We start from the raw sequence: 27,305 nt of genomic DNA, 5'->3' as shown, positions 1-27,305 counted from the left end.
CTGCCAACTTAACGTCACACAAACATCAAGGAGGGAAGGGCAGGGCAGGAAAAAAGCAGAACTTCATTTCCACCCCACCCCCATGAGAACTTCATTTTTGACAGAGAAAATGTTGCCTGCTTTTTCTCCACCCCACCCCCCAAAAAAAGTATCTTAAGGCAGTAAAGTCAGAAAACACAGGTGGAATTTGGGCAACAGAGGGTAAGAGGGGAGAGGAGTCACCAGGGCCTCACACACGCAAAGCACACTCTACACTGGACTACATACACAGCCCAGCACCTTGGTGGCACGTTTCATTTTGTTTTGGGAGTGTGTTTTTTGGGTGGTTGTTAGGGGTCACTCCCAGCAGTGCTCAGACTTATCCCTAGGCAAGCTTCCTACCGGGCTCCACTATCCCTCAACCGCCCATGGCATTTTTCAAAGTCCCATTCACCCCATCTCATCAAACTTCCCTGAATACACTCAGAGGAGCAGAAGCTTGGTTCCGAATCCCCAGGTCCTCCATACATGCTAGATCCTCAGCCTAGTGTCTAAACAAGGGAGGCAGGGAACTCACCCTAAAATTAGTGCTGAATATATGAGGGTAACATCGAGCTACCAAAAGGATGCACTTAACACATTTGCAAAGTAGTTCTGGTGTATCCACATTTTCAAGAATGGATTGCAGACTGGTCATTACAAGCTAAAAAATAAAAGAAACAATCTTAAGTTATTCAACTAAACAGAAAGAACACTAAATTATGCTGGTTATTTGACGGTGACTAAGTTATAAATTGATTATAGTACACATATTTAGTTTCCCTCAAAGAGGTGGAAAGATTACTTCCACCAAGATATTTGCTTTGAATCAAATATGGCTTTTCTTTAATAATTTGTTTATGCTGTTATTTCTAAGTGCTCTCTTTAATATTGCCTGATAAATTTCAAATACAAAAACAAACATGTGCTTGTAAAACTTCTCTAGTATCACAATTACTTTTGAATCAGAAAAAAACAGAGCAGGGCTCGTACTAGAGCACAGAGGTAGGGCGTTTGCCTTGCACGCAGCCCGGGATCGATTCCCAGCATCCCGTATGCTCCCCGAGCACCATCAGGAGTTAATTCCTGAGTGCAGAGCCAGGAGTAACCCTTGTGCGTCACCAGGTGTGACCCAAAAAAGCAAAAAAAAAAAAAAAAAAAAAAAAGAAAGAAAAGAAAACACAGAGCAAATTTTACACTCCGTTGTTTTTGTTTCTGTTTTGGGACCTCACCTGATGAGGTTACTACCAGCTTTGCACTCAGGAATCACTTCCTGGCAGTGCTCAGGGGGCCATATGAAATGCTGGGGTCAAACGTGGGTGGGTTGTGTGTAAGGAGAGTGTCTACCTGTAGCAGACTCTGTAGAACTTTTATAGATTGTGTTTTAGGATGAGGACCTGCTCAAATGGAATGACTTTAAAGAATACTGTACAGCACCAACACAGACTTATACTGCTACTACAAAATGATAACAGTAATAAAACAGATACTTAGCCTATCAGAAAAAGAATGTTTTGCAGTTGCTAATACCATTTTTGGTAAAGGAAAAATTTCTCCTTTCTTTGGTTTTTTGTTTGGGGGACATATTCGCCAGTGCATAGGGCACCATCTGGGGTGCCAGGGATCAAACCTGGGTCAGCTGAGCGTAAAGGAAGAACAACTCTTCTTTAAAAAGACTAATGTTGGAGCTGAGTAATAGTACAGCAGGTAAGGAGCTTGCATGTGGCTGGTCTAGGTTTGATTCCCAGCGAGATATATAACCCCCTTAGCACCACCAGAAGTAAACCCTGAGCACCACTGTGTATGGCCCAAAAACCAACAACAACAACAAAAAACCTATAAAAATAAAAGAAATGCTAGAAAGAAAAGAAATTCACCATTTCTTGCAGTCAATGCAATTATCCACATAGGAACAAAATATTAAAAGGTGCTAATCTCAAAAAATAAAACATCTTTGTTACAAGCCTGCTCCTGTAGAGAAGTTGTATAAACCCATGAGTATTAATGAGCAAAATGTCTAAGTACAACCTAAGTTACAATCATACAAACCCAGAATGTAGGACTTTCTACAAAATAAGGGGAAGAAAATATGTGCAGAATTATTCTGAGTGAGACACAAGAGGCCCAAGGTCAAATATAACAGTACATAACTACTTGATAAGCCACAGATCCAGTTAAACAAAAACTATGCACAGCAGGTAGGGCGTTTGCCTTGCACGCGGCCGACCCGGGTTCGATCCCCGGCATCCCATATGGTCCTCCAAGCACCACCAGGAGTAATTCCTGAGTGCAAAGCCAGGAGTAACCCCTGAGCATCGCTGGGTGTGACCCAAAAAGCAAAAAAAGAAAAAAAAAAAGTTATGAAAGCCACAAGGAGGTCTGGAGACAGCTCAGTAGGCTGAACACACACTTTGCATGAGAAAGGCACAGGTTCTGCTCCAGCACTGCAAGGCCCCCTAAACACTGCCCGGATGACTCCGAGTACAGAGCCAGGAGTATTACCCGAGACTTAACCCAAACCACCACCAACACCCCCGGACAAAGAAATATAAATTAGTGGGGCTGGAGTGATAGCACAGCGGGTAGGGCGTTTGCCTTGCACGCAGCCGACCCGAGTTCGATTCCCAGCACCCCATATGGTCCCCCGAGCACTGCCAGGAGTAATTCCTGAGTGCATGAGCCAGGAGTGACCCCTGTGCATCGCCGGGTATGACCCAAAAACCAAATATATATATATTTATATATAATAATATAAATATAAATATATATAAGCTTTAAATATATATATATACATATATATATATATATATATATATATATAAGCTTTAAAAGTCATAAGGCAAGCTACCCGGGGTGTATTCGTTATGCCAAAAACAGCAACAACAAGTCTCACTATAGAGACATTACTGGTGCCCGCCTGAGCAAATCGATGAGCAACTGGATGACAGTGACAGTACCTTTAAAATATAAAATAAAATTATAAAATAAAACTAATTTTCTGGGGCCAGAGCAACAGTGCAGTGGGTAGGGGCCTTGCCCTGCACAAGGCTGCACAGGCTTGATCCCTAGCACTCCATATGGTCCCTCAGCATTGTGACGAGTAATTCCTCAACTCAGAGTCATCACCGAGGTGGCGCAAAAAAACAAACAAAAATTTTAATTAAATTAAAAATAAAAAGTAATTTTCCTAGGTGTAACTGCTATAGCGACAGAATATTAATGGATGATATTAAAGCATTAGGAAGTGAACTGCTGTAAGTGTAATTCATCTTCAAACAGGTCAACAAGCACATGTACATGTAGAAATCAAACAACTATCACAAAACATTACTACCAACAAGTCTAGACAAAGAATATATGGCTAGTATTCTAGTCTATCTATGTTTGCCTGAAATTTTTCAAAATAAATTACTTGTAAAAATGTTCATAATAGGGGCTGGAGTGATAGCACAGCCAGTAGGGCGTTTGCCTTGCATGCGGCCGACCCGGGTTCGATTCCCAGCATCCCATATGGTCCCCTGAGCACCGCCAGGGGTAATTCCTGAGCTAGTGCAGAGCCAGGAGTGACCCCTGTGCACCGCCGGGTGTGACCCAAAAAGCAAAAAAAAAAAAAAAAAAAAGTTCATAATATAAAATCTGCACAAAGAACAAGCTGTTTTTTTATTTACAGAAAAATGTCTCATTTCCCCAAGATTGATAGATATTACTTTTTAATTCTATATATATTTCATAAATATTGATTTATAACTTTTATATGAGCAAAATAATTTTTGTTTCCCATTTTGCTATTTACAGAAAAATTTCTAAATCTTTTCCCCAAAATTTGTAACCTCTATATAAATGGAATTTATATCATTACTATTTTTTAAAAAAAACTACTGAGTCAAACTAAAGCATGTCATGAATGTAAAGCAAAAACACATGAAAGATCAGACCTCGCTCCCTCCAAAAGAGAACCCTGATTTTTACAAAACTTTATCTCAACAAAAATCTACTTATGATTTTGCTCAAATTTAAACTGAAATAATCATAAGTAAATTCAGGTATACCATTATTATTCCCCACTTGGCACAGCAAGGCTTTAAGCTGAGGTCTCTCACAAGATGCCTAGAATCAGCTGTGTTTTGTTTTCTTCCTCAAACAATGTAAGGCCCCTCCTACCTAGTTCTTCCTCAAGGTGCTCCTATTTTCAAAACGAAAAAAGTCTACCACTAAGCAAATGTAAAGGAAAGCTTCTAAAAAACCAAAAAGGCAAAATTTTAAATTTAGTCTATATTTTTAATCAAAATGGAAATAACTGATTTAAATTAAACTGGGGGTGGAGGGCCTCGGTGGCGCACCACACCCAGTGATGTTCAGGGTTCACTTCTGGCCAGTGCTCAAGGGACCATATGGAATGCCAGGGACCAAATCCAGGTTGGCCAAGTATAAGGAAAGTGCCCTCCCTCTGTACTATCCTCCAGACCTAAAACCTAGTCTATTTTAAATCTTCCTTTAAGCACAAGCCTTCATTCAAATTTAGGAAGAAAAAAAAACCCACGATGCCGTATTTCGGAGAGCAAATTCTGTGCTCACACATGCAGTGCAAGTGTATCAGTGACTTACCTCTAGTCTGAAAAAAAGAAATCTTTTTTTGTGTTCTTTTTTAAATTTCTTTTAAATGAATCACTGTGAGGTACAATTACAGACTTACAAACTTTTGTGCTTACATTTCAGTCATACAATGATCGTACCCATCCCTCCACCAGTGCCCATTCTCCACCACCAATGATCTCAGTATCCCCCCCACCCCACTCCGCCTCTATGGCAGGGCACCCTCCCCTCCCCCTCCCTCTCTCCCCACCCCCCTCTCTCCTTTTGGATGTTGTGGTTTGCAATATAAGTACTAAGTGGCCATCATGTTTGGTCTATAGTCTACTTTCAGCCCGCATCTCCCATCCCGAGTGGGCCCTCCTAGCACCCTTTACTTGGTGGCCCCTTCTCTATCTGAGCTGCTGAAAAGAAGAAATCTTATTTACATATTTACTATCAATGAACAACCCCTCCATTCTAACACCTCTGTAAGCTTCAGTTCAAGGACATCTGTCAAGTATGATTTTCTTCCAAGTACATCAGTCCGTCCCAGTCATTCTTACCTGCATCACTGATGAAAAGGCTTTCTTTTCTCCTACGGTCTCTAGTGCTTTGTAGGTGGCACACAAGTAGAGAAGTTTAACTTCATCTTTTGCAGATGAGCTAAATTTGCTGAAAATCCATTTGAAGATCTTCTCGGCCTCGTAGCTCAGAGAAGCACAAAGAAGGCCGAGACAGCAAGCTCCTTCCTGTCTCAACTCCTGAAGCAATTTGCTACTGTATTCATGTCAATACAAACAAAGAAATGTACAGAAAGCTTAAGTTTTCACAGATGACAAGAATAATACACCTCAGAAGAAAAATTCTTACATGATTATTTTTTTAAATTCATATTCAAACTACACAGAAGTTTTAATTTTTATCCTCTTTAGTATATCCTCAGTTCTCTCTACCCTGAAACATCCAAAACTACATGTTAGGCATCAGATTTTCTTTTACAAAACCAACTCTTGGGAGTCAGGAAAGGACCAGAAATAGTATATATCAGGCTTCAATTTTATCTCAACAACTTTAAGTAACTCACAGAAAATGGCAGTAGCAACAAATGATCTAACATGCTGTAACTATACACTCTCCCAAATCAGTTGTATAGCATAGTGTAGCATAACGATAATGTTCAACATGTCAAGACTAGAAAAAGAGAATGGCCTTTACATGTAATAAACTTAAAAGGGTAATAATACTGATTACAGTGACTGTAAAACCACCAGAAAGGATTACAGTTTGTGACCTGCTGACACAAATTTTGGGGGCTTTCCGACACTGCGATTCTTTGGGAGTCCCCGTAAGAAGAGACTGTGCACCTCTGGAGAGTTCTGGCAGAACAGTTGCAGGCGCTGTGGCTCAAAGAAGGAAGCTGCCTTTCCCCTCTTTTCTCTAAGCTGTTTCAAAGCAATCCAGTTCATCAAAGTTAATCACATTCATTCAGGCCTACATTGTCTTTAGGCCTACATTCTACAAATTAATGTTTAATTAATCATTTTACAGATTTTTTTTTAAAAAAAAAGGGATGGTACTTCTTTTCCTTTTGTATCCACTAGTAATTAATGTATAAAACCTTTAACATAAAAAACATGACAACCCACTAAAACACTGGACGCTCAAAATAAATAAAAGCAAACTGGTTTATCTTCTTATATCTCAGTAATTTCTAAACATACATTTCAAAATCTTTCCAATTTTAACAATGTCTTTACTTACCTTTCATTAAGCACATCATGAACAGCAGCCAAGATATTATCCAACTGTTTAACTAGTACCTTAAAAAAACAGAGAATCTTCAAATTTCTATGCTTTTAAGAACACAATCTACTTTGTTTTAACATGTGCCCCGCACCAAATTTTGCAGGGGATGGGAGGGCTTTTGAAGTGTGGCCCAGGCTGTGCTCAGGTGTGACCACTGGGGGTGCTTGGGTGACTTACATGGCAGCAGGGATTCAAACACGCACGCCACGAGCATAGGCCTTACCTCCTCCTTTTGTTTATGACTTTTTTTCTGCTTTTTAGGATTAGGGTATAGACACATGGGAGATTTGGATCATACCCAATGGTGCTCAGGGCTACTCCTGGCTCTGTGACCAAGTGTCACACCTGGCAGTGCTCAGGAGACCATATGGGGTGACAGAGACTGACTTGACACCAGGGTACAGGGAAGACCTTAACTCTGTATGCTCTCCAGCCCTCCTCTCCAAATTATAATTGGACGGAGCCTTGCTGTCAACATTCCCAGTCCCCAGTTAGCCCTTTCCAGGGCTAGGAAATATATGCTCTGATCCATCAGTGAGTAAAATAAACTCTTTTAGAGAATAAAAAGACTTGTTTTATTCTCTAAAATATGGCCCCCAAAAAGGACGAATGGACAGAATATGATAAAGCAATATGGTGATAAATGAGCTTTCCTGCGAAATTCTCTTAATTTGCTGTATATCTGAAAGTTTTCATAATAAAATTGGAGTGATTGTTATTTTAATCACTGACATTTATTTTATTTCATAATAAAACATGAAATTTATTTTATTTCATAATAAAATAAAATAAAATAAAATAAAATAAAATAAAAAACATGGACTGGAGTGATAGTACAGTGGGTAGGGCATTTGCCTTGCACACGGCTGACCCAGGTTCGAGCTCTGGCATCCCATGTGGTCCCCCAGCACCGCCAGGAGTAATTCCTGAGAGCAGAGCCAGGAATAACCCCTGAGCATTGTTGGGTGTGACCCGAAAATGCAATCAATCAATCAATCAATCAATCAATCAATAAAATTGGAGTGGGGTTGGGAAACTTGCACTGAAATAAACATAATTTGATTCACCACACTATTCCCATTTTCTCCTGGATCCATATCAAGGTCTTTTTGGTTTTGGTTTTGGTTTAAGTTTGGGGCCATAACCAGCAGCGCTCAGGGCTTATTCTTCACCCCTAGCAGGGCTCAGGGGACCATATAGGGTGCCAGGTCAGCCGTGTGCAAAGCATCCACCTCATCCTCTTCTGTCTCACCAGGCTCTGAACTTCTTACTGTTCCGCATTTTTAAAAGGGTTTTCCCATTTAACAGTCTCTGGCCATAAGATCAAATTTATCCATAAACAAATCCTACCCTTTCCCCAAAATATTACAAATGAAAAACAAAGACATTCTGCCTTATGTTAACTCTTGGCAGAATGTCGAAGCTATTACTTAGAAGTCATCAATGTGAACCTAACAATAGTAAACTACACATTGAAGGCATTAAATTCCCGGCCTTCAGAAAGGCCAAATCACCCTAAAATAAGATCCCCTGTTGCTTTTCTTATAAGCCAATCTATCTCTTCTTAAAACTACTCCAGCTGTCATCATCATCAAGTTTATTAGATGAGTTCAAAAGTAACCAACATTTCTAAACATACTATGCTCACCAGTTTATTTTCTGGTTGCTGAATGAATTCTTTCAACTGCTTTACTGTAGCCAGTCTTCGGTCTCTGTCATCTTCCCGGGTGATCCTCCGAAGAAGATTCGACAGTCGAGACTCATCAGAGTAAGACATCGATCGCTCTGTAAACAGAAACAATTTGCTTTCCATTGGATGTAAGCATAGAAAATAGTGCAATTTTTTTTTTTTTTTTGCTCTTTGGGTCACACCTGACGACACACAGGGGTTACTCCTGGCTCTGCACTCAGAAATTACTCCTGGCAGTGCTCAGGGGACCATATGAGATGCTGGGAATCAAACCCGGGTCGGCCGTGTCCAAGGTAAATACCCGACCCACTATGCTATCGCTCCAGCCCTGTTTTTTTTTTTTTTTTTTTTTTTTTGCTAATAGTGCAAATAATTTACACGCATCCAAAAATCACAGTTGACTTGACAATAAGTTCAATGAATGGAAGTACCATCATAATCAATATACACCAGGGGACCAGAGTGATAGTACAGAGGACAGGGCATTTGCCTTGCACGGGCTGACCAGAGTTCAATCCCTGACATCAACACGATCCCCCAAGTACCACCAGGAATAATTTCTGAGTATAGAAGCCAGAATTTGTAAACTCAGAGCATTGCCAGGGTGTGGCATCCCTTAACACCCCCTCCCCTTCAAAAAAAAAAATGCATGCTGGCAAACTCCAAAGGATCAGTTAAGAGAAAAAGGGGAAGAGAAAGACAAAAAAGAGGTTTAATCATTATCACTATGGCAATGATAGAGGGATGAGGTCACTCCAGGTGCTGAAAGGAGGTAAACTGACATGCATGATACTCTTATCAATAACAGTACTGTAAACCACAGTGCCGTCCAAAAAAAAAAGAGGAGTAAGGGAAGGAAGAAAAGGGAAACTGGAGTTGAGAAGTGAACACTGGTGAAGGGATTAGTTTTGGAGTCCTGAAACTCAATCATGAGTGACTCTGTAACTTTGTGATTCACAGTGATCAATTAAAAACATTCCTTTTAAAAACAAAAGAGGTTTAGAGATTATTTTCTTCTCATCTTTTCCAAGAGAAACATGCTTTCCCCATTCAGATGAAGAAAGGGCATAGGTGTAGGGAACAGACCACCAGAGGTCCAGGGTACAGTCTCAGTTGGGCAGGAAACCCCCTCTAAGCTTCTCTTTCTCACCAACATCTTCTTCAAGCTATTGACCTATGACAAAGTTCTGGTGTGATGCAATGACACATTCAGTTGGACAAGTATCGAATTACCACCTGTCATAAGCAAGACACTTTTTTAGTTTAGGACTTTTAACACTTTTAAGATATAGTACATACATACCCTTTGACTTAATCATTCTAATTTTGAAAATTTATCCAAAATAAACATATTTTTTAAGTAAGGCACACAGAAGAGCAGCATGGAGGTAGAACCTGTGTGTTCAGCCCAGAACTGGCCAGCACTGAGGCTTGTGCTATAAAAGGCCAATCCCATCTGCACCCAAATCCTTAGACAATGTACAGTCAGTAACCAGCATAAATCAGGAAAATCCTGTCTTTAAATCTTATCCAGGCTTCTCATCTAATTTTAAGAGAATTCAAAGCATTAAAACTTTTCTACTGGGAATTTCCTTTAAAAAACAATTCAAAAGGCAGAAATTAAATAATAATAATAAGAGCCAGACAGATAGCCTGAGGAGTTAAAGATCAGGCTTGGCATACACGAGCACCAGTTTCTATCCCTGGCACCACATAATCCTCCAAGCACTACCAAGATGACCCCAGCTATTCCCAGATACTAGTTCTGAAGGAGTCCCTGGGGACAGCGGGATGTTGTCCAAAAATCAACAACAACCAAACAAAAGAGATGATGGAGACTAACAGGAAGAAGAAACAGTTCATAGAAAAAGGATTGCAAATGCTTGTACTTCAACCCAGCATAAACTAACCACCACATGCAGTGTAAGACACTGGTTACAAGCCCTAGTAAAAAGCGTTAGTCAGCACCGAGACCACCGGAGGCGAGGTGACAGGAGCTGGGTGCGTTGGCCCGGCCTTACCCTGTGATTTCCTCATGTCTTTGATGGCTAATGCACGACTGCCATGCTGAACACTGGTGAACTCAGGGCTGGTCACATTGTTAACCCTCAGCTCTTGCCCCAACGACTTCCGACCATAAGTATTTTCCCCAGATCCTCCATTGACATTGTAGCCACCTAAAAACAGCAACAGTGACATTTAATAGGGTTGTTTCACTCAATCAATTCCTGATAGCTGAGGGTTTTATTACCCAATCTGCAGATCAACCAGCCTCTGCTTCTCCTACTCTCTTTCCCTGCGCTGCCCGTTTGAAGTCATTTTGATTTCATGTTAGAATTTTCAGTAGAAGGTAAGGGGAGAAAAAAAATCTAAATTAAGTAAGATTTGGAACTTAAAATAGCTTTTTTGAAATCTAAAGGAAAGATAGTAGGGAACAACTGCAGCCTTTATGATAACCATATACAAGATAGGGGACATAACAAGGAAGACCTAAATTATCATTTCTTTTTTTTTTTTTTTTTGGTTTTTGGGTCACACCCGGCGATGCACAGGGGTTACTTCTGGCTCTTCACTCAGGAATTACCCCTGGCGGCGCTCAGGGGACCATATGGGATGCTGGGATTAGAACCCGGGTTGGCCGCGTGCAAGGCAAATGCCCTACCCGCTGTGCTATCACTCCAGCCCCTAAATTATCATTTCTGTGTTACATGCACACGTGTACGTGTACACTTAAATTTAGAGAATTTATTACAAAGAATCAAAGTAACACTAATATTTATATTTTAAACTTACTAGAAGAGTGGAAGAGGAAGAAAACTGGGTAGTTTTAAAAAATGCCTCTTGCAATGATACAAATATGTATGTACACACATACATACACACACACACACACATACATACACGCACATACACGCACACACACATATATACCCTTTTCGTCATTCTGTATGTCAGTGTGGACTCTGGTATCATCGTGCCTTTGCCGAGACACCACAGCTGAATTTGAAGGCTGCAGTCCATAAGAAGACACACTCCTATCTCTGGATGAAGAATATTTTAAATTATCTGGGTCGGCTGATGCACTATCAGTTCTGTAAAGAGAGAAGAGAGTAAAGATCAGGACTTTAAACATTTTAATAGTTCAAATCATAAATCAGTTCAAATACAAGCCTCTATCTTTTCCCCACCTTTCTGTTTTTTTTAACCACTATAAATACGCACTCCCTTGTCTAAGTCTCAACTAGGAAAAAAAGAATAAAGTGCCAGGTTTGTTTGCCCCTTTTGCTACTCTAAAGACTCATTCAGAAATACGATCAAACACAGAATTAGAATGACCAACTCACTCCGAGAGATTGCTAGAGACTAGACCATTTTTTTTTTTTTTCACTGAAATTCCTGTCTCCTACAGTTCCCTCAGACCCAAGTAAACTGGAACCAGTTTATGCCCCGGCCCAGGATTCTCTTTCATATCACTTGATAAAAAAAATAACTCTTCCAAAACCACTACTAGCAGAGGTTTAATTAATGGAAAAATTAGCCTTCCCTATGGTAATCTCCCCTATTGTAAAAATTAAAAACACTGGCAACAGGCAACATGTTACATCAAACTATTTTAAAGTACTACTCAGGGGCAATGTGGCATTCTTAGCACCTGATTTTGTACTTTGGTTATTTTGTAGGAAAAAATGTTATAGAATGATTATTTGAAAGCAAGCTCTAGTAACAAGCTCTTAGAATACTTTAGCTATGAAGTAAAATTATTTGAATGTACTGCAATAGTAAAGACTTCACTGAAAGTTCCTTAGCTATAAAGAGTATCTAAGAATTTCAAAGACGAAACCAGTAAGGCTGGGGGGTGGGGGGGCCCAACAGTAAAGGCCTGCACTGCACATGTGTGAGGTCCTGGGTTTGATTCCCAGCACCAGAAGAGAAAAGAGTCGGAAAAAGAAGGATCTTTAACAAAGCTGAATTTAAATGCTGCAGTCTTTAACTACTAGAAATTCAGATTTTATCTCTAATTCCTGATACCTGGGCATTTATAATAAAGTCCCAGGGTAAAGTCAGGGTCCTTATGTAAGAATCTGCTCCATATCTCAAAACTCCTCATCAATAAAACAGGAAACTGAGGCTCATAATTTCTCATGAGCCTTCCTCCAACCACCAATCAGTGTCACTAGGTGCTCTATGGCTACATTAAAAAAAAAAAAAAAAAAAACAGCAAAAAAGTTCCATTCCTACTGACATTTCATCAGATACCAACCTCCTAGAGGTATGGGAGGTAGGTGCAGTCAGTGATACTTACTGAAAATAATAGGAACTAACCTACTTTTTTACCCCAAGCCCCTCTCTACCATGTCTAATGATGACTGCGAGTTTGTGTGTCTACCTTCAAGTTAATCATCTTTTGTTCCCCTACCCACAAAAAATACTAACCATGGGACTTCAAAAAGGCTCAGAGACCCTGATCTGTATTTATTGTTATAGCCAGTAACTGTTAATGCAGAATGCAGACAATAGGTCCAATTAAATTTAAGTTAGTACCTAGAAGTATCGAATCTGACTTTATTCCTTAAGACTCAATTTCAAACTATTAAATTAATAAGCCTAGCATATTAAAATGATATTCTATAATAAAGTACCTTTATTCAGGGTTCACTAACATTTGACGATGCTCAGTATTTTAACATAGAGAAAAATAAAGTATGATTTTGGGGGTGTTATTTTCTAAGTATACTGTTTATAAGTATTTAAATGCATTTAATACTCAACTATGAGAATTTTTTAAATATTAAAACATTGCTCAATGCATATGCAACTATAATAAACTAATTTTTAACTTAATTTTGGAAAAGAATCTAAAAATTTATGAGTTTTTCTATAAGCTTCTAGCACAATCTGAAAAAGATATTAGCAAATGAATAAGTAAAAGAATTCTGAAACACCAAGCTCGCTCAAGTCTCAACACATGCGTTTTGTTTTCACTACGGTGATCACATATACTACCCTGTTAAGTATGGATACGTATCGTTTGCTGATGACAGAGCAGTAAACAGAGGAGGCGGCAGAGAATACAGTTAGAAATGATAGGGACACATCACTATAAAGGCCTGTATGACTTTGTACACGGTAATCTCCAAGCCTCGGCTGTCTTTTGTATAAACTTTGCTGTCTCATATGTAAGGTTATTTTGAGGCTTAAATGTGATAATTCTCAAACAGTAGTTAGCTGACAGGGTACACTCAAAGCTATCAGGACCATAATACTTTAGGTTTCCGATGTAACTATGCAGAGGCAACTCATGAGTGAGCAGGTAACCACAAACTTTTACACTCGATACATAGCAACTGATTTTCACTTCTTCACTGAAAAAATTTCACTATACTTAAAAAAAGAGCAACTTCTTAATTTAAGAGTTATGAGCCCTAAGATTTGCTTTTAGAATCTGAGTGGCAGAACTGCTACCTCAGAGCTATCTAGTAAGCCTCTATGTGGCCAGATGCTTTTAATACAAACTAAAACATCTCCAACCAGAATTCAAATTACAGATATTCAGCGCACAAAAGCAGAAAATTGATCGAAATTTTTATGAAATTTCTATTTCTATAATATCTAGCTTGGTTAGGTTTCTTAAAAAAATATATATATATATCAGGCTATTAGCACCAAGATCGCCCAAAACCAATAGAGAACTACTAAAAGAAATGAGCACTTAAAGGAAGCAATCAAAAGCACAAAATAGAAAATGCAGATCTGAATTCAAAGAGGCAGACATAAATGTTAAGCTAGTTACAAGGGCTGAAAAAGCTATCATCTGCCAGAATTAGTATCTCAATTTAGTGATAAAAGAAAATGTATCTGTTGAGACTAAGAAACCTAGCAAGGATCAAAAAATACCTCCACAGCCCCTCTAAACTCTAAAAATATTATGGAAAGAGAGAAAAAAAGAAATGTATAAGTTTCCCCAAAATGCAGTTAAAGCCTGATGTACATGCCACATGAGAGGTAAGTTTCTAAAGCTCATACCTCAAAAATCGCATACTGTATAATATGGAGCCTTTGTGATGTTTTGCATCAAGTCAATCTGTAAGACAGTAGTTACAATATTAGTGAAGACAGTGTAAGTTAAAACATTTGTTGTTCAAACATGAAGCAAATATCATTCCTGGGTTAAAGGTGCTTGTGGTTGATCTATGGCACTCTAGGGTTCATATGTTGAAACAAAAATTGAGATGGGAAATCATCTGCCTTAAAAGACAGAGAGGGGTTTGCAGTGGCAACCAAAAAGTCCTCTACTACGTAAGATAATTTAAACGTTAACTCTAACGTACAAATCACATGCAAATATAGTCACCACTCATTTTAGTTACCTATCCTCAACATATAGAAAATGATTCCAACAGGTCCTTCATTCCGAATGACCGAAATCCTCAGACCTGACACCGAAACATCCGCCATGTGTTAGGGGACAACATCTCTTCTTGGCTAAATGTGGTTTTGTGGTCCAGTTCTTGTAATCATCATGAAGAACAACACCCAGCCCTGCCCCCCCAAAAAAAAGCCATTCAGGAACTTCACAATTAGGAAGCATTTCCATAAAGCACCCCAAAATGACTTGATGCAAACACCACTCCTAGTGGTCCCACGGGAAGTAGCATCATACTGCTTCAGGTTGTTTTTAACTAGGCTTCTTACGGGATTGCACTCTCACGGTGAGATCTAATTTGTAATGGATATCAACCAGGAAATAAGATTTGCACAAAAGCCAATGAGGTGGGAATGCATTTAATTCTTTAAAGCAAGGGTACTCAAAGACAAGTGTCAAGATTATCACACAACACTCAGAGGACAAGCTGTGAGGTTTTTTGGTACTAACAATTAAACACCCCTTTAAAAAAATCCATCTTTTAGAAATAAAATCAAGGTTATCCGTATGCTGTCTTTACTCACCTGGATTCAGACATGCTTTCATAAGGAGTAAGAGAAAACGCGGGGCTATGCATGCCCTAGCCTTCTGTGCATCACTTGCGTAGAAATGCTGCCCTACAGGCTGGAGCAATAGTACCAGGAGGTAGGGCACTTGCCCTGCACACAGCCAACCCAAATTCGATCCCCAGCACCACACAAGGTCTCCTAAATCCTGCCAGGAGTGATCCCTGAGCACAGAGCCAGAGATAAGCTCTGAGCGCTGCTAACTCAGGGCTTTTGAGGCTCAAACCCCCCAGAAAGTTGCTTTAAACTGAATTTATGGCTAAAAATTTCAATTGGGAAACACAATGACTTCATTTTATGAATGTCTTCCCAGAAAGAAATAGTTCAAATGTAATGAACTAGAACTAAGCCATCATGCTAAAAATATAAATTGTACAATATTGAAATACCAAGTAACTTCTTGATGAAACACCCTTACCAACTTATCTGGTTTTTTTTTTTTTTTTTTTTTTTTTTTTTTGCTTTTTGGGTCACACCCAGCGATGCTCAGGGATTACTCCTGGTTCTGCACTCAGGAAACTCCTGGCGGTGCTTGGGGAACCATATAGGATGCTGGGAATCGAACCCGGGTCAGCCGCGTGCAAGGAAAATGCCTTACCCGCTGTGCTATTGCTCCAGCCCCCCAACTCATCTGTTAATACTAAATTTTGATTACCTATTTATAAGTTCGATATGCCAAAAACAGTAACAATAAGTCTCACAATGAAGGCAATACTGGTGCCTGCTCGAGCAAATCGATGAGCAACGGGACAACAGTGCTACAGTGCTACAGGTTTTGTTAGAAACCTTTAATCAAATGTTCAACAAGCCACTGTAGACTCAAAATATGAAAATATATTTAACAACTGTTATAAAATTGTAAAGAATTATACCTTTACAGAGGGAGGTCTGACCTTTACTCATGGTTTCTAGAGGGTAGAAGATATATATAGATATATATCTAGATACAAATCATGTCTAGTAAGAGTATCCTTGTTTCCTCAGGGGCTCTTGCTACATTAGAACATGATCCATGAGGGTACTTTGACGCTGAGCGTTCCAAAGCTGGTAGTCGCCCATGCATACTGTCACACAACAACACCAGGAAAGTAAGAGTCCCTGGTTCAAGGGAGAGAGGAAAACTAGGAGCCCCACACCTGGAACTCCCCAAAAATTCTGTCCTGTGTCTTTCTCTCTTACTCTGCTTCCATTGGCTGCAATCAACACAACCATCAGTATGACAACTTGTAATGAATTCTCTAAATTTCTGGTGGATTATCCAACCTAAGAGAACCCCTAACTTACAACTGATGTCAGTAGTAAGCTTCTAACTGCACTGGTTTTGTGGGTATTTTTTGTTTGTTTTGGTAGAGGGCCACACACAGCAGTGTTCTGGGGTGGGGGGAAATGATGACAGGAACTGAAAGCCTAACCTCACACAGCAAGGCATGAGCTACACCACCTGAGTCACATTCCCGAACCCTAGCACCTGTCTTTTTAAATCACTGAATATACACTAATCCAAATTCTCAAAATACTATTAAAAAAGTTGTATAGGGACCAGAGAATAGTACAGAGGAAGCTTGCTTTGCACACAGCCAACTCATGTTTGATCCCTGATATTCCATATACCACGGTCTCCAGAGCATCACCAGGAGTAATTTCTTTGGTGCACAGCCAGAATAAACCCCTGAGCATCATTGAGTATAACACCCTACACACACACACACACACACACACACACACACACACACACGAGAAAAAAGGTTTGTAATAACATCTTTTACAAATATGATTAAGACTTAACTTCAGGGAAGGGGGCCAGTGCTATACCTGCTTGCCCTTTCATTCTAGACTCAACTCCAGTCAGGGGGGGAGGGGGGGAGTGCTACACCAGTGATGCTCAGGGTTACTCGTGGTTTTGTGGTCAAGAATCACTCCTGGTGGTACTCAGGGGACTATATCTGCTGAACTATCTCTCTGGGCCCCAGATATATGTGCTTTTAATAAAGACACAATAATATCAGGTACACAACATAATAATTTAATATTTGTATGAACTGTGAAATAATCATATATATATGTATATATATACACACATTTTTTTTTGCTTTTTGGGTCACACCCAGCAATGCTCAGGGGTTACTCCTGGTTTTGCACTCAGGAATTACTCCTGGCAGTGCTTGGGGACCATATGGGATGCCAGGGATCGAACCCGGGTCGGCCACGTGCAAGGCAAACGCCCTACCCGCTGTGCTATCACTCCAGCCCCTGTTGCTTCTTTTTTTAAAAAGGAAGAGCAAGAACTCAAATCAGTTTTGTTGAGTACCTTTTCCCCAGTAAATTAAACCCTTTGCCCACATGTACACACACATGCCCTCACACGGTGGGACAAGCAATTCTACCAGAGGTAACATCTGCATCCACTCTCATTACCTCCTGAGGATAGCCCCTGACTTCCCACTTCTCTACAGCTCATCACCCACCAACACAGCAGACTGCTCAAGTCTTTCCTTTAAAAAGAAGAGAACCGAGCAGCCAGCTGTCTGTCATGCCATGTTCACATGTCTGGGACCTGGGTTCGATACCAGCACCCTCCAACAGAGAAAAAGGAGAATCGACATATACCCTTTCTCTTCTCTGGTCTCAACAATCCTCTTGAGAAACAACCCTCCTTGGCGTGCCTCACTTTTCAACTCTGGATGGCATGGGTGCCACCCTTGGCAGTGCACTGAAACTAATCCTGCCAAAGTGGGGACACAACTAGTGCTCTTGTCACCCAAATCCCAGTTACCTAGCTCAACCCATCTTGCTCAATGTCCCCTGATGATGCGTTTGACAACAGTTTACTCCTCTTTCTCAATACCATTCCTAAAGCTGTGTTTCCAAATAATTTTAATTCCAGTGACACGTTTTTCCAAATCTAAATACTTCCTTCCTTTTTCATTTCCTCTAACCAGCTTAGATTTCATGGTCTATCATTTCACTCACACTCTTGTCAATCCCTTTAACCTCTCTTTATAGCTTCCTCACCCCATTCTTGCAAAACCTAAACCCCGGAGAAATTCAACTCTCCATCATCCACAGCTAAATATTTCTCTAGATTCACCAGTTAACTTCCCATTCTCTCCAAGCTCTACCTGGATCTCCTCCTTTCTCTGCAGATTCCAAATATTCTCCTAAGCCCCACCCCACCCTCCTCCTACACACACACACACAATATCACTTTCTCACAGTCTCTAATCAGAAAAAAAAGAACAAATCACAAAACACATCTGTACCAAATTTTAGGCCTTATGAAGAATTCAGATAGTCTTTCTCCTAAGGAGTCTACTTTTCTCATCGGCCTTTCCCAAGGAAAATCCTCTGAATTCCACTAAAAAATACAAAGACAGAGCCAGGGAACTAGTTTAAGCAGTACAACACCTGCCCAGCATATGTCAAGTCCTGGGTTTGATCCACAGCCCTGGGGGCTCTAAGCGCCACAGGAATGAACCCTTTGGGAGAAAAAGAAATTGGGGGTGGGGGCCTCACTGAGCACTTCTCACAGTTACTCCTACCCGTGAACTCAGGGATCACTTTTGGTGGTTATCAGGGGACCATATGGAACACCGGAAATCAAAGCTGGGTCAGTCGTGTGCAAGGTAAGAGTCCTAGGCCCTGTACTGCCACTTCAGGCCCTGAAAATGTATTTTTAAGTACACGAAACAAACAGAAAAACTATTAACCCACATATTCCTCCAGCAATGTGCCTTTATTCTCCACAGTCATGCTAAGGGGTGTCTACTCCCCATTCCCATCTCTCCAGCTCTACTAGTCCCTCACTGCACACTTATTCAGCCTCAACCCCATTTCTCGGCAAAACCAAGCATAACCTTGATGCTGCTAAATCCGAGACAGATTTTGGGCTTCATTCTTTCTGCAGCTTTCACAGGGCTGCCGAGTAAGGCTGAGCAGGCTGGAACAGTACCTTGTATGAAGGTATCTTGCAGATGGAACCCTCTTGTTGTCAGTCTTACAAGTAACCCTCCAGATCAAGTCTAGAGGATTCAAAGTCACCAGACTCTTCCTCCACTCCACATGTATGAAGTTTGACTTTTTCTTCCTTTCTTTCTGATCGACTTCTCAGAGACTTGTTTGGGGGCCACACACCCAGCAGTGCTCAGGATTTCCTCCTGGCTTAGGGGACCATTATGTGCCAGGAATTGAACTCGGGTCAGTAGTGCGCAAGGCAAACATCCTACCTGCTGTACTATCTATTTCTCTGGCCCCTTTCCTAAGAACTTCTGACAGCTGTTCGATCTACCACACCACTCAAAATTTCTCCAAAGTTGACTCTCTATTCGGTTCACTTTGAAATCACAACCCATGAGAATGATTTATTTTGCCATCAGCTCCCCAGTCTATGCCATCATTAATGATGTCTGCTCTGGGATGAATTGTTACCTCAATTTATTGAGGTGTCAAACAGAAGAAATGGGGGAATTAGTGTCTTTATGCTTGTTTTGAGGGGGCCACACCCGGCAGTGCTCAGATGTCACATGACCCTGGGGCTGAAACCAGGATCTCCTAAATGCAAAGCATGTGCTCCAGTCCACAGGGTCCTGTCTCACCAGTACAGGAACTCATGTCTGAAGAAACTGTTTCATTATTAGGCATTTTCTAGTAAGTGGCATTATTTGGTTAGTCACAGCATGTCTCCTCTCTCTCCTCCATAGCCCAAGGGGGGCAGGGAAATCTTAAAATATTTACAGTGGGGGATGGTGCTGGAGATAGCAGAGCCGGGTTGGATTCCCAAAACCAAGTGGTCAGGAATGAACGCTGAGCACACAGAGGCTGAGTGCTGGGCCAAGTAAGCACTGGGCTCCACAGAGTGTGGCTCAGAAATTTAAAAAAAAAAAAAAAGACATGGGGCTGGAGTAATAGCTCAGCGGGTAGAGCGTTTGCCTTGCACACAGTCAACCCGGGTTCAATCCCCAGCATCCTATACAGTCTCCCGAGCACCACCAGAAGTAATTCCTGAGTGCAAAGCCAGGAGAAACCCCTGTGCATCGTTGGGTGTGACCAAAACAAAAACAGAAACAAAATAAAGAAATTTTTAAAAAAAGACAATTTGGGAAAACAGTGCAGGGGCTAAGGCATTTGCCTTGCATGTGGTGGACCCTAAGTACTACACAGGAGCACTATCTGGAGTGAGCACCACAGGAGTAACCTCTGAGCAGTCACCACACAGTGTGGCCCAAACCACCCTCAACCCTTGCCAAAACCACAGAACTGACGATGACCTTTCTCCGTTTTTATCATCCTACTGAGTATTTCCTCCTCAGCGGAATCTTGACCAAGCACCAAGATAGCATCCTATTATTCCAGGTCCTTTCATTCACCCCTTTCCCCACAACCCCCGTCTCTCCCTCATTCTTCCCCTCCTCCCCCATTCCCTTTCTCTATTTGTAATGCCAGGAATGAAACCCAAGGCCCCGCACATGCAAGGCTAAAGTCCTCTCAGTGGGCTGCCCTGGCCCACCCTAACCTGAATGCCACTGAAGCCACAGTGCTCCATCCAGCTATCTTGGTCTTTTCCTCATCTGTCACTGACCCTAACTATGTTTTACTCTTCAAGTTTCAGTTTCCTTTGTAAGTTCTGATCATCTAAATCAAGTTATCAGAGGTAATAGTCCCCTAGGTGTTACTTGAAATGCTCATTTGTGGGCCAAGATTGAGTGGTAGAGCACTCGCATTGTGAGGGCACAACAAAAACAAAAACCAATAAAATCACACATGCTTATTTGTGTTCTGCCAGAATCTGCAAATTCCAGGACAGGGACCCACCAATTTTTCTTATCATTTTTCCTCCACTGCTGAGACTATAAACAATCTACTGAGTACAGACTGCCCGTCTCATCACTGAAGCTTTCTCTTGGTCCTGAAATACAACTCTCTAACCGAACACTAACTTTTCTTCAAGATTCACCCTGTAACCCATATTTCTACTCCAAAGTGCTCTATTAAAATCAACAATATTGGGGCTGGAGTGATAGCACAGTGGGTAGGGCGTTTGCCTTGCACACAGCCAACCCGAGTTTGATTCCCAGCATCCCATATGGTCCCCCAAGCACCACCAGGAGTAATTCCTGAGTGCATGAGCCAGGAGTGACCTCTGTGCATAGCAGGGTGTGACCCAAAAAGCAAAAAAAAAAAAAAAAAAAAAAGGAGTGCAATCCTCAGTAAGCTCTGCAGCCGGGGAGCTTTCTGTGAGCCCCAAAGAACACCACAACTGAAAGTGCTAGCACCCCAGCCAGGCACGTGCAGCCCACTCACAGGAGCAGCGGTAAAAAAGGGGGAGGCAAACAGACGACAACATGCCAAGTAAGGCCCAAGCCACAGCATGGCAGGTAAGACACTTGCTTGTTCAATCCTAGCATCAAATATGGTTCCCCAAGCCTGCCAGGAGCACTTTCTGGGCACCACTGGGCATATCCCACATGTCCAGAAAGAAACAAACAAACAAAAACCACCAGCCTAAAGCACTAGCACCAAGCACAAAGGCTGTAGCACCACCTGTGCGGCAGGCCTATCCCACAGCCTCACATCCTCAGGCCCTTGCGCAGAACCAGAAGGCAACAGGTGGGGCCCGGCTCCAGAACACTGCCTGGGAAACCCCAAACAAACCAAACCTTAAAGAACTGTATAGAGTGACTGAAGAGATAGTAGAGGGGTGAAGGCACTTGACTTGCACTCTGCAGACCCAGCTGGACACCCAGCATACCATATACCCATATGGCACACAGCTCCCCTAAGCACTCCCAGGAGAAATCCCTGAGCACAGAGCCAAGGCTAAGCGCTGAACACCACCAGAAACAGCCCAAGAACAAAACAAGCCACACACACACACACACACACACGGGCCAGCCAGGGCTGAGGCACTGTGACAGAGGCTCTCAGGGTTTCCCACAGCGCACTCTCGCACACACACACCACAGACATACATACCACACAAACTTTTTCAATAAAAGAACTAGGCCCGGGGCTGGAGCGATAGCACAGCGCAGCGGGTAGGGCGTTAGCCTTGCATGCGGCTGACCCGGGTTCGATTCCCAGCATCCCATATGGTCCCCTGAGCACCGCCAGGAGTAATTCCTGATTGTCATGAGTAACCCCTGTGCATTGCCCGGTATGACCCAAAAAGGGAGAAAAAAAAAAAAAAGAACTGGGCCCTCGGATAACTGAGTGGCAGAGTACTCAGAATGAGGTCAGAGTTCCTTCCCAGGTCTGCCCCAAAGTCTGGTGGGACCCCAGAGGCACAACCAAGAGTATGATCTCCACCATGCCACACCAGCACATGCACCAACACCCCACACACCAAATGTATTGGGACCAGAGCACCAGTACAGCAGGGAGGGTACTTGCTTTGCATGTAGCTGACCCGGGTTCGATTCCCAGTATCCCATATGGTGGGTACCCAATGTACCACCAAGAGTGATTCCCAAGTGCAGAGCCAGGAATAAACCCTAAGACCCTAAGCTTTTTTATATTATTAAATATATATGTATGTATGTGTATATATGTGTGTGTGTGTGTATATATATATATACACACACACACACAAGTCAGGGTTGATAGCATCCTGTGTGTGTGTGTGTGTGTGTGTATACACACACACACACACACACACACACACACACACTTGTGTGGCACCTGGTCACCACAACATAAGGAAAGAGAAATCAGGTAAGTCACAGTTGATAAAGAACCACAGACGGTAAGGCAAGAACTCTGACTTTGAAGAGTAAGCATCTCTTCACGGTAAAAGTATGATCCATTCAGGTCCTGCTAACGCAGAATTTCAGGTCAGACATTTTTTTTCTGTGGTGGTGGAAGGGGAGGGGCAGCAGGACACGCCCAGTGAGGTGCGGCAGTCCTGAAGGGCGAGGCAGGAGACAGGCTCTGACCCTGAGTCCCAGCCCAGCCCCTCAGGCCCGGCCTCAGTGCAGGTTCTGACCTGAGTCCCGTCCCAGCCCCTCTCTACTGCCAGCTTCCTTTAGTCACCACAGCAGAATGCAAGAACGCAATGCTGGCCTAAAGCCCCTATGCTTTTAAATGAAACTGTTAGTTGTCAGTGTTTGAATAAACTAGTCCAGCATAAAAAAAATTGGTTTAAACTAAAAGCTTGGAAGTACTAACCTGGATAAAATATGAAAAGAAACGTGGGGCAGGCAAGCTGGCTCAGTGGTAGAGCACCTGGCTGCCATGTGCATGGGTGAAGCCCTGGGATTGATGCCCTGAGCGAAGAAAGGAAGAAACAAAGAAACAAAATACCAGTACACTTAGGCTAGTATAATCAAATCATCAGATCTATTTGCAACATTGTTCCTTGTCTCTCCCCTACCCCAAAATTTAGAGACTCTATAGTTTATAAAGTTAAAGGAGGGGCTGAAGCGATAGCACAGTGGGTAGGGCCTTTGCCTTGCATGAGGCCTACCTGGTTTCAATTCCCAGCATCCCATAATGTCCCCTGAGCACCACCAGGGGTAATTCCTGAGTGCAGAGCCAGGTGTGACCCAAAAGCAAAAAAAAAAAAAAAAGTTAAAGGAGGGGTCACAGTGACTATATAGTGAGTAGGCGGTTTCCCTTGCACACAGCCAACCCAGGTTCCATTCATTTCTGGGACCCCATGTGGACCCCCAAGCTCCACCACGTGTGATCCCTGAGAACCCAGGATATGGCCCAAACTCTCCCCCACCCCCCCACCCCCGCCACACACACACACACACACACACACACACACGAAAGTTAAGCAACTGGCCTGGGGCTTGCAGTTGAGAAGATAGGCAAGCCCTCTCTCTGGGAGAAGCCACCTTACTACATTCTTTCGGATCTAAGAGCCTGGATAGCACCTCGGGAATCCTTTGTAGTTATAAAGAACCCAGGGCCCCTGGGCACACAATTTGGTCAGTGGAGACTGTGCAATGGAGTGCTCCTCCACCTCCCTCTCTTTCTCTCATCAAAATACTAAATGCACATCCTGAGAACCTTTCTCCACACGTGCATGTCCTTCAACTGTACATGACGAATCCCCCTCAGAAATACCCAAGTTTGCTGAAAAGCTAAACAGGTACAGACTGATAGTCACCCTAAATCTACCAGGCATAACAACCAACCCCAACTTCCTTTCTTTGATTGGAGACACTTTCCAATTCAAGTCGCTCACGTGCCAATAAAGCCCCTCTTCTTTATTTTTTCTGTAATTTCTCAATGCCATAATATGAAAGATCTTTTACCTATACTCACTATACTAAGTTTTGAGAACAGCAATTTTACTCTTTTATCAATGCTTAAGAAAACTGTCTGGAAATGTCCATATAACATTTCATTATTCAATAAAAATAAATGCACTGTTCATCTTCCAAAAATGTATGCATGCTTACTTGAGAGCTCCCAAAATTGTGGCTACATTAATAACTGACCCCTTGGACGACAACTCTCACACACTCACACACACACACACACACACACACACACACACACACATTAGCGTCAAACCACTGAGTGCTCAATCAGAAAATCACTGGTTGAAACAGACATGAGGGGGAATTGGAGTGATAGCACAGCAAATAGGGCATTTGCCTTGCACGCGGCTGACCTGGGTTCGATTCCTAGCATGGTCCCCCGAGAACCGCCAGGAGTAATTCCTGAGTGCAAAGCCAGGAGTAACCCCTGAGCATCACCGGGTGTGACCCGAAAACAAAAGAAAAGAAATAGACATGAGAGGGCTGCAGAGTTAGTACAGTGGGTAGGGAGCTTTGCCAACTATGCAGCTGACCAGGGTCCAATCCCCAGCATCATATTTGGCCCTCTGACTTGTCAAAGTGATCCCTGAAAATAAAGCCAGGATGAAGACCTGAGCACTGCCAAATATGACCCCAAACCATGGCAAATGCCTGAGTGGCTGTATTATCAACTTGACCCAGCATTTTTTTTTGGGGGGGTGGGGTGGGATGGGGGCCACACCCAGATGTGGTCAGGGGTCACTCAGGGCACACTGGGGGAACCATATGGGGTACCGAGAATAAAAGCCAGGTAAGCTCCCCACCTCTTTACCTCCCCCCCAGGTTTTTTTTATTGAATCACTGTGCGATAGACCCTTACAAAGCTGTTCACGATAATCATTAGAAGTAGGCAAGAGGATATACACCTCTTTACTTTTAATCCAAGCTAGTTTGCTGTCTTCGAGAGAAAGCAACCCTGATCCAGCTTCCACTTGCATACCTTATCTTCCCCTTTGTCAGGGCGCCCTGGGAGAACATCAGAAACATCCCATTGCCCTGGGAAACTGCCAGGACTGAAAGGAAATCTCTCCGCTCCATGACCGCTCTAGTAGACGAAGGACAAAAGTCCGTAAATGTCTACGAAGCATGTGACAACCCCTGCACCCCAGCCCCAGTTCAGTGCCAAACTTAACAATTAAGAGAGAGGACTTAAGAGTCACCAAGAATTCAACTACTAGAAGAATCCCAAATGGGTGTTACAGAAAAGTCTAGGTATTATTTATGTGAGTAGTTTTGTTTCTTTTGAAGCAAGGTAGTTTTTATTGAAATTTAGAAACACGTGAGGGGAAAGAGAGCAAGAGAGAGAGAAGTGTGTGTTCAAAAGAGAACACAGGCTTCTCCAGGAGGCAAACAAACAGAGACAGGCGAGCTTTTCCTGTGTTCAAGGAAAAGCATGGCCCTGAAGAGCAAGCCTCAATATTATTTTTTAAGTGGACCAGTTTTACATTAGAAAGTACCAGAGACCCGTAGATTAAAATACACCCCTTCCCCACCACACCCCCAAGCTATGAGGCTGGCAACTCTAGAACAAAGTATATTTATTATTGGGGGCTTCGGGGAGTTTGGAGGGGTGGCCACACATAGAAGTGCTCAGGGCTCCCTTCCGGGCAGTGTTCAAGGGATCCTATGCACTGTCAGAGATGAAACTCGGGTTGCCGTGCCTGGCCTGGAGTACATGGATTGCTAGAAACCTGTGACCACCTTCTTAAAAAAATTCCTGGTGGGGCAAGAGTGGTAGTACATTAGGGCGTTTGCCTTGCACGTGGCCAACCTGGGTTCAATCCCTGGCACCCCGTATGGTCCCCCAAGGCCACCAGGAGTGATTTCTAAGTGCAGAGCTAAGAGTAAGCCCTGAGCACTGCTGGGTGTGGCTCAGAAGTCAAAAACTAAAATTAAAAATTAAAATAATCCTGGACTGGAGCAATAGTACAGCAAGCAAGGTGCTTACTTTGCATATAGATGACAGGTTTGATCCTGGGCATCCCACATGGTCCCCTGAGCCCCAATATGGGAACATCTCGTCACTGTTTACTTTGGTTGTTTTTGTTTGGTTAGCTTTCAGGCCAACCCTTATCAGTGCTCAGGGACCATTCCTGGTAGGCTCAGGGGACCATCCACATGTGGAGCCAGGGATTGAACCTTGGTCAAATGTGTGCAAGGCAAGTGCCCTACCAATGATACTCTCTCTAGCCCATTGCCACTGCTTTTTTATAGGTAAGACTGATTAAGAAAAATGATGTGACTGCAAAAATCACTCAATGTTTTTCTTAAATACTAGGCAATTTAGACAATGGATATTTTGAAAGAGAAACATTAGGCTGGAGTAAAGCGCATGCTTCGAAAGTGTGAGTCACCGATTTCAATCCCTAGCATCAAAACGGAAAAAAAAGAAAAGTATTGCCAAGTTAGGGACTAATGCTGCAATGTTACGCAATAAATACCCGATGAATCTTGAGTACAAGACAAGGCTTTAGGAGATCAAAAGAACAATATTCTATCACAGTCCCTTAATGTAAAATACACCTAAAATACAACAGTAGATATGTGAAAGACGAGAAATTTCCTATTCCACACTAGTGACTGAACCAAGAGGAAGACGTCACCAGAAATAGCTTTACAGTGCTCTTAGATTAATCACAGGGGCCTCACCCCAGTCCCTCCTAGGAAATAAACATACAGAGGCGGGAGGACAGTCCAGCGGCAGAGTGCTTGTCCTGGCTGCAGCCAAGTTGGGTTTGAGCCCCAGCACCCCATATGGTCCCCCAGGCTCACCAGGAGCCCTGAGCACAGAGCCAGGAGAAAGCCCTGAGCAAAGCCAGATGGGGTTTTTTTTCAAAAAAGGAAAGGAAAATGTATACCTTTGAGAGAAATCCGAGATACCCCAAATTCTATTTCTACTTTCACCATTGTGAATTTCTACCTTC

General features: G+C 42.4%; 1 protein-coding gene across 2 annotated transcripts in view; it reads right to left on the bottom strand.

The window, feature by feature from the left end:
• The window catches only part of SMG1 (SMG1 nonsense mediated mRNA decay associated PI3K related kinase), a 111,535-nt gene that overhangs the window by 71,496 nt on the left and 12,734 nt on the right, over positions 1-27,305 (bottom strand). The window contains exons 2-8 of one of the 2 annotated variants that reach the window (XM_055134187.1): positions 14,111-14,168; positions 11,018-11,178; positions 10,108-10,263; positions 8,045-8,181; positions 6,352-6,410; positions 5,154-5,367; positions 557-682 (exon numbers count right to left, since the gene is read on the bottom strand). In XM_055134187.1, coding sequence (XP_054990162.1) covers positions 557-682; positions 5,154-5,367; positions 6,352-6,410; positions 8,045-8,181; positions 10,108-10,263; positions 11,018-11,178; positions 14,111-14,124 — 867 coding nt within the window. In that variant the 5' untranslated portion in view covers positions 14,125-14,168. The remainder of the gene's footprint in view (positions 1-556; positions 683-5,153; positions 5,368-6,351; positions 6,411-8,044; positions 8,182-10,107; positions 10,264-11,017; positions 11,179-14,110; positions 14,169-27,305) is intronic. The other variant, XM_055134186.1, reaches the window with a different exon arrangement.

Source organism: Sorex araneus, chromosome 4 (genome assembly GCF_027595985.1).
Source record: "Sorex araneus isolate mSorAra2 chromosome 4, mSorAra2.pri, whole genome shotgun sequence".
In the NCBI taxonomy this organism is placed as follows: Eukaryota; Metazoa; Chordata; class Mammalia; order Eulipotyphla; family Soricidae; genus Sorex; species Sorex araneus.
This window is presented reverse-complemented; position numbering and strand designations above follow the sequence as displayed.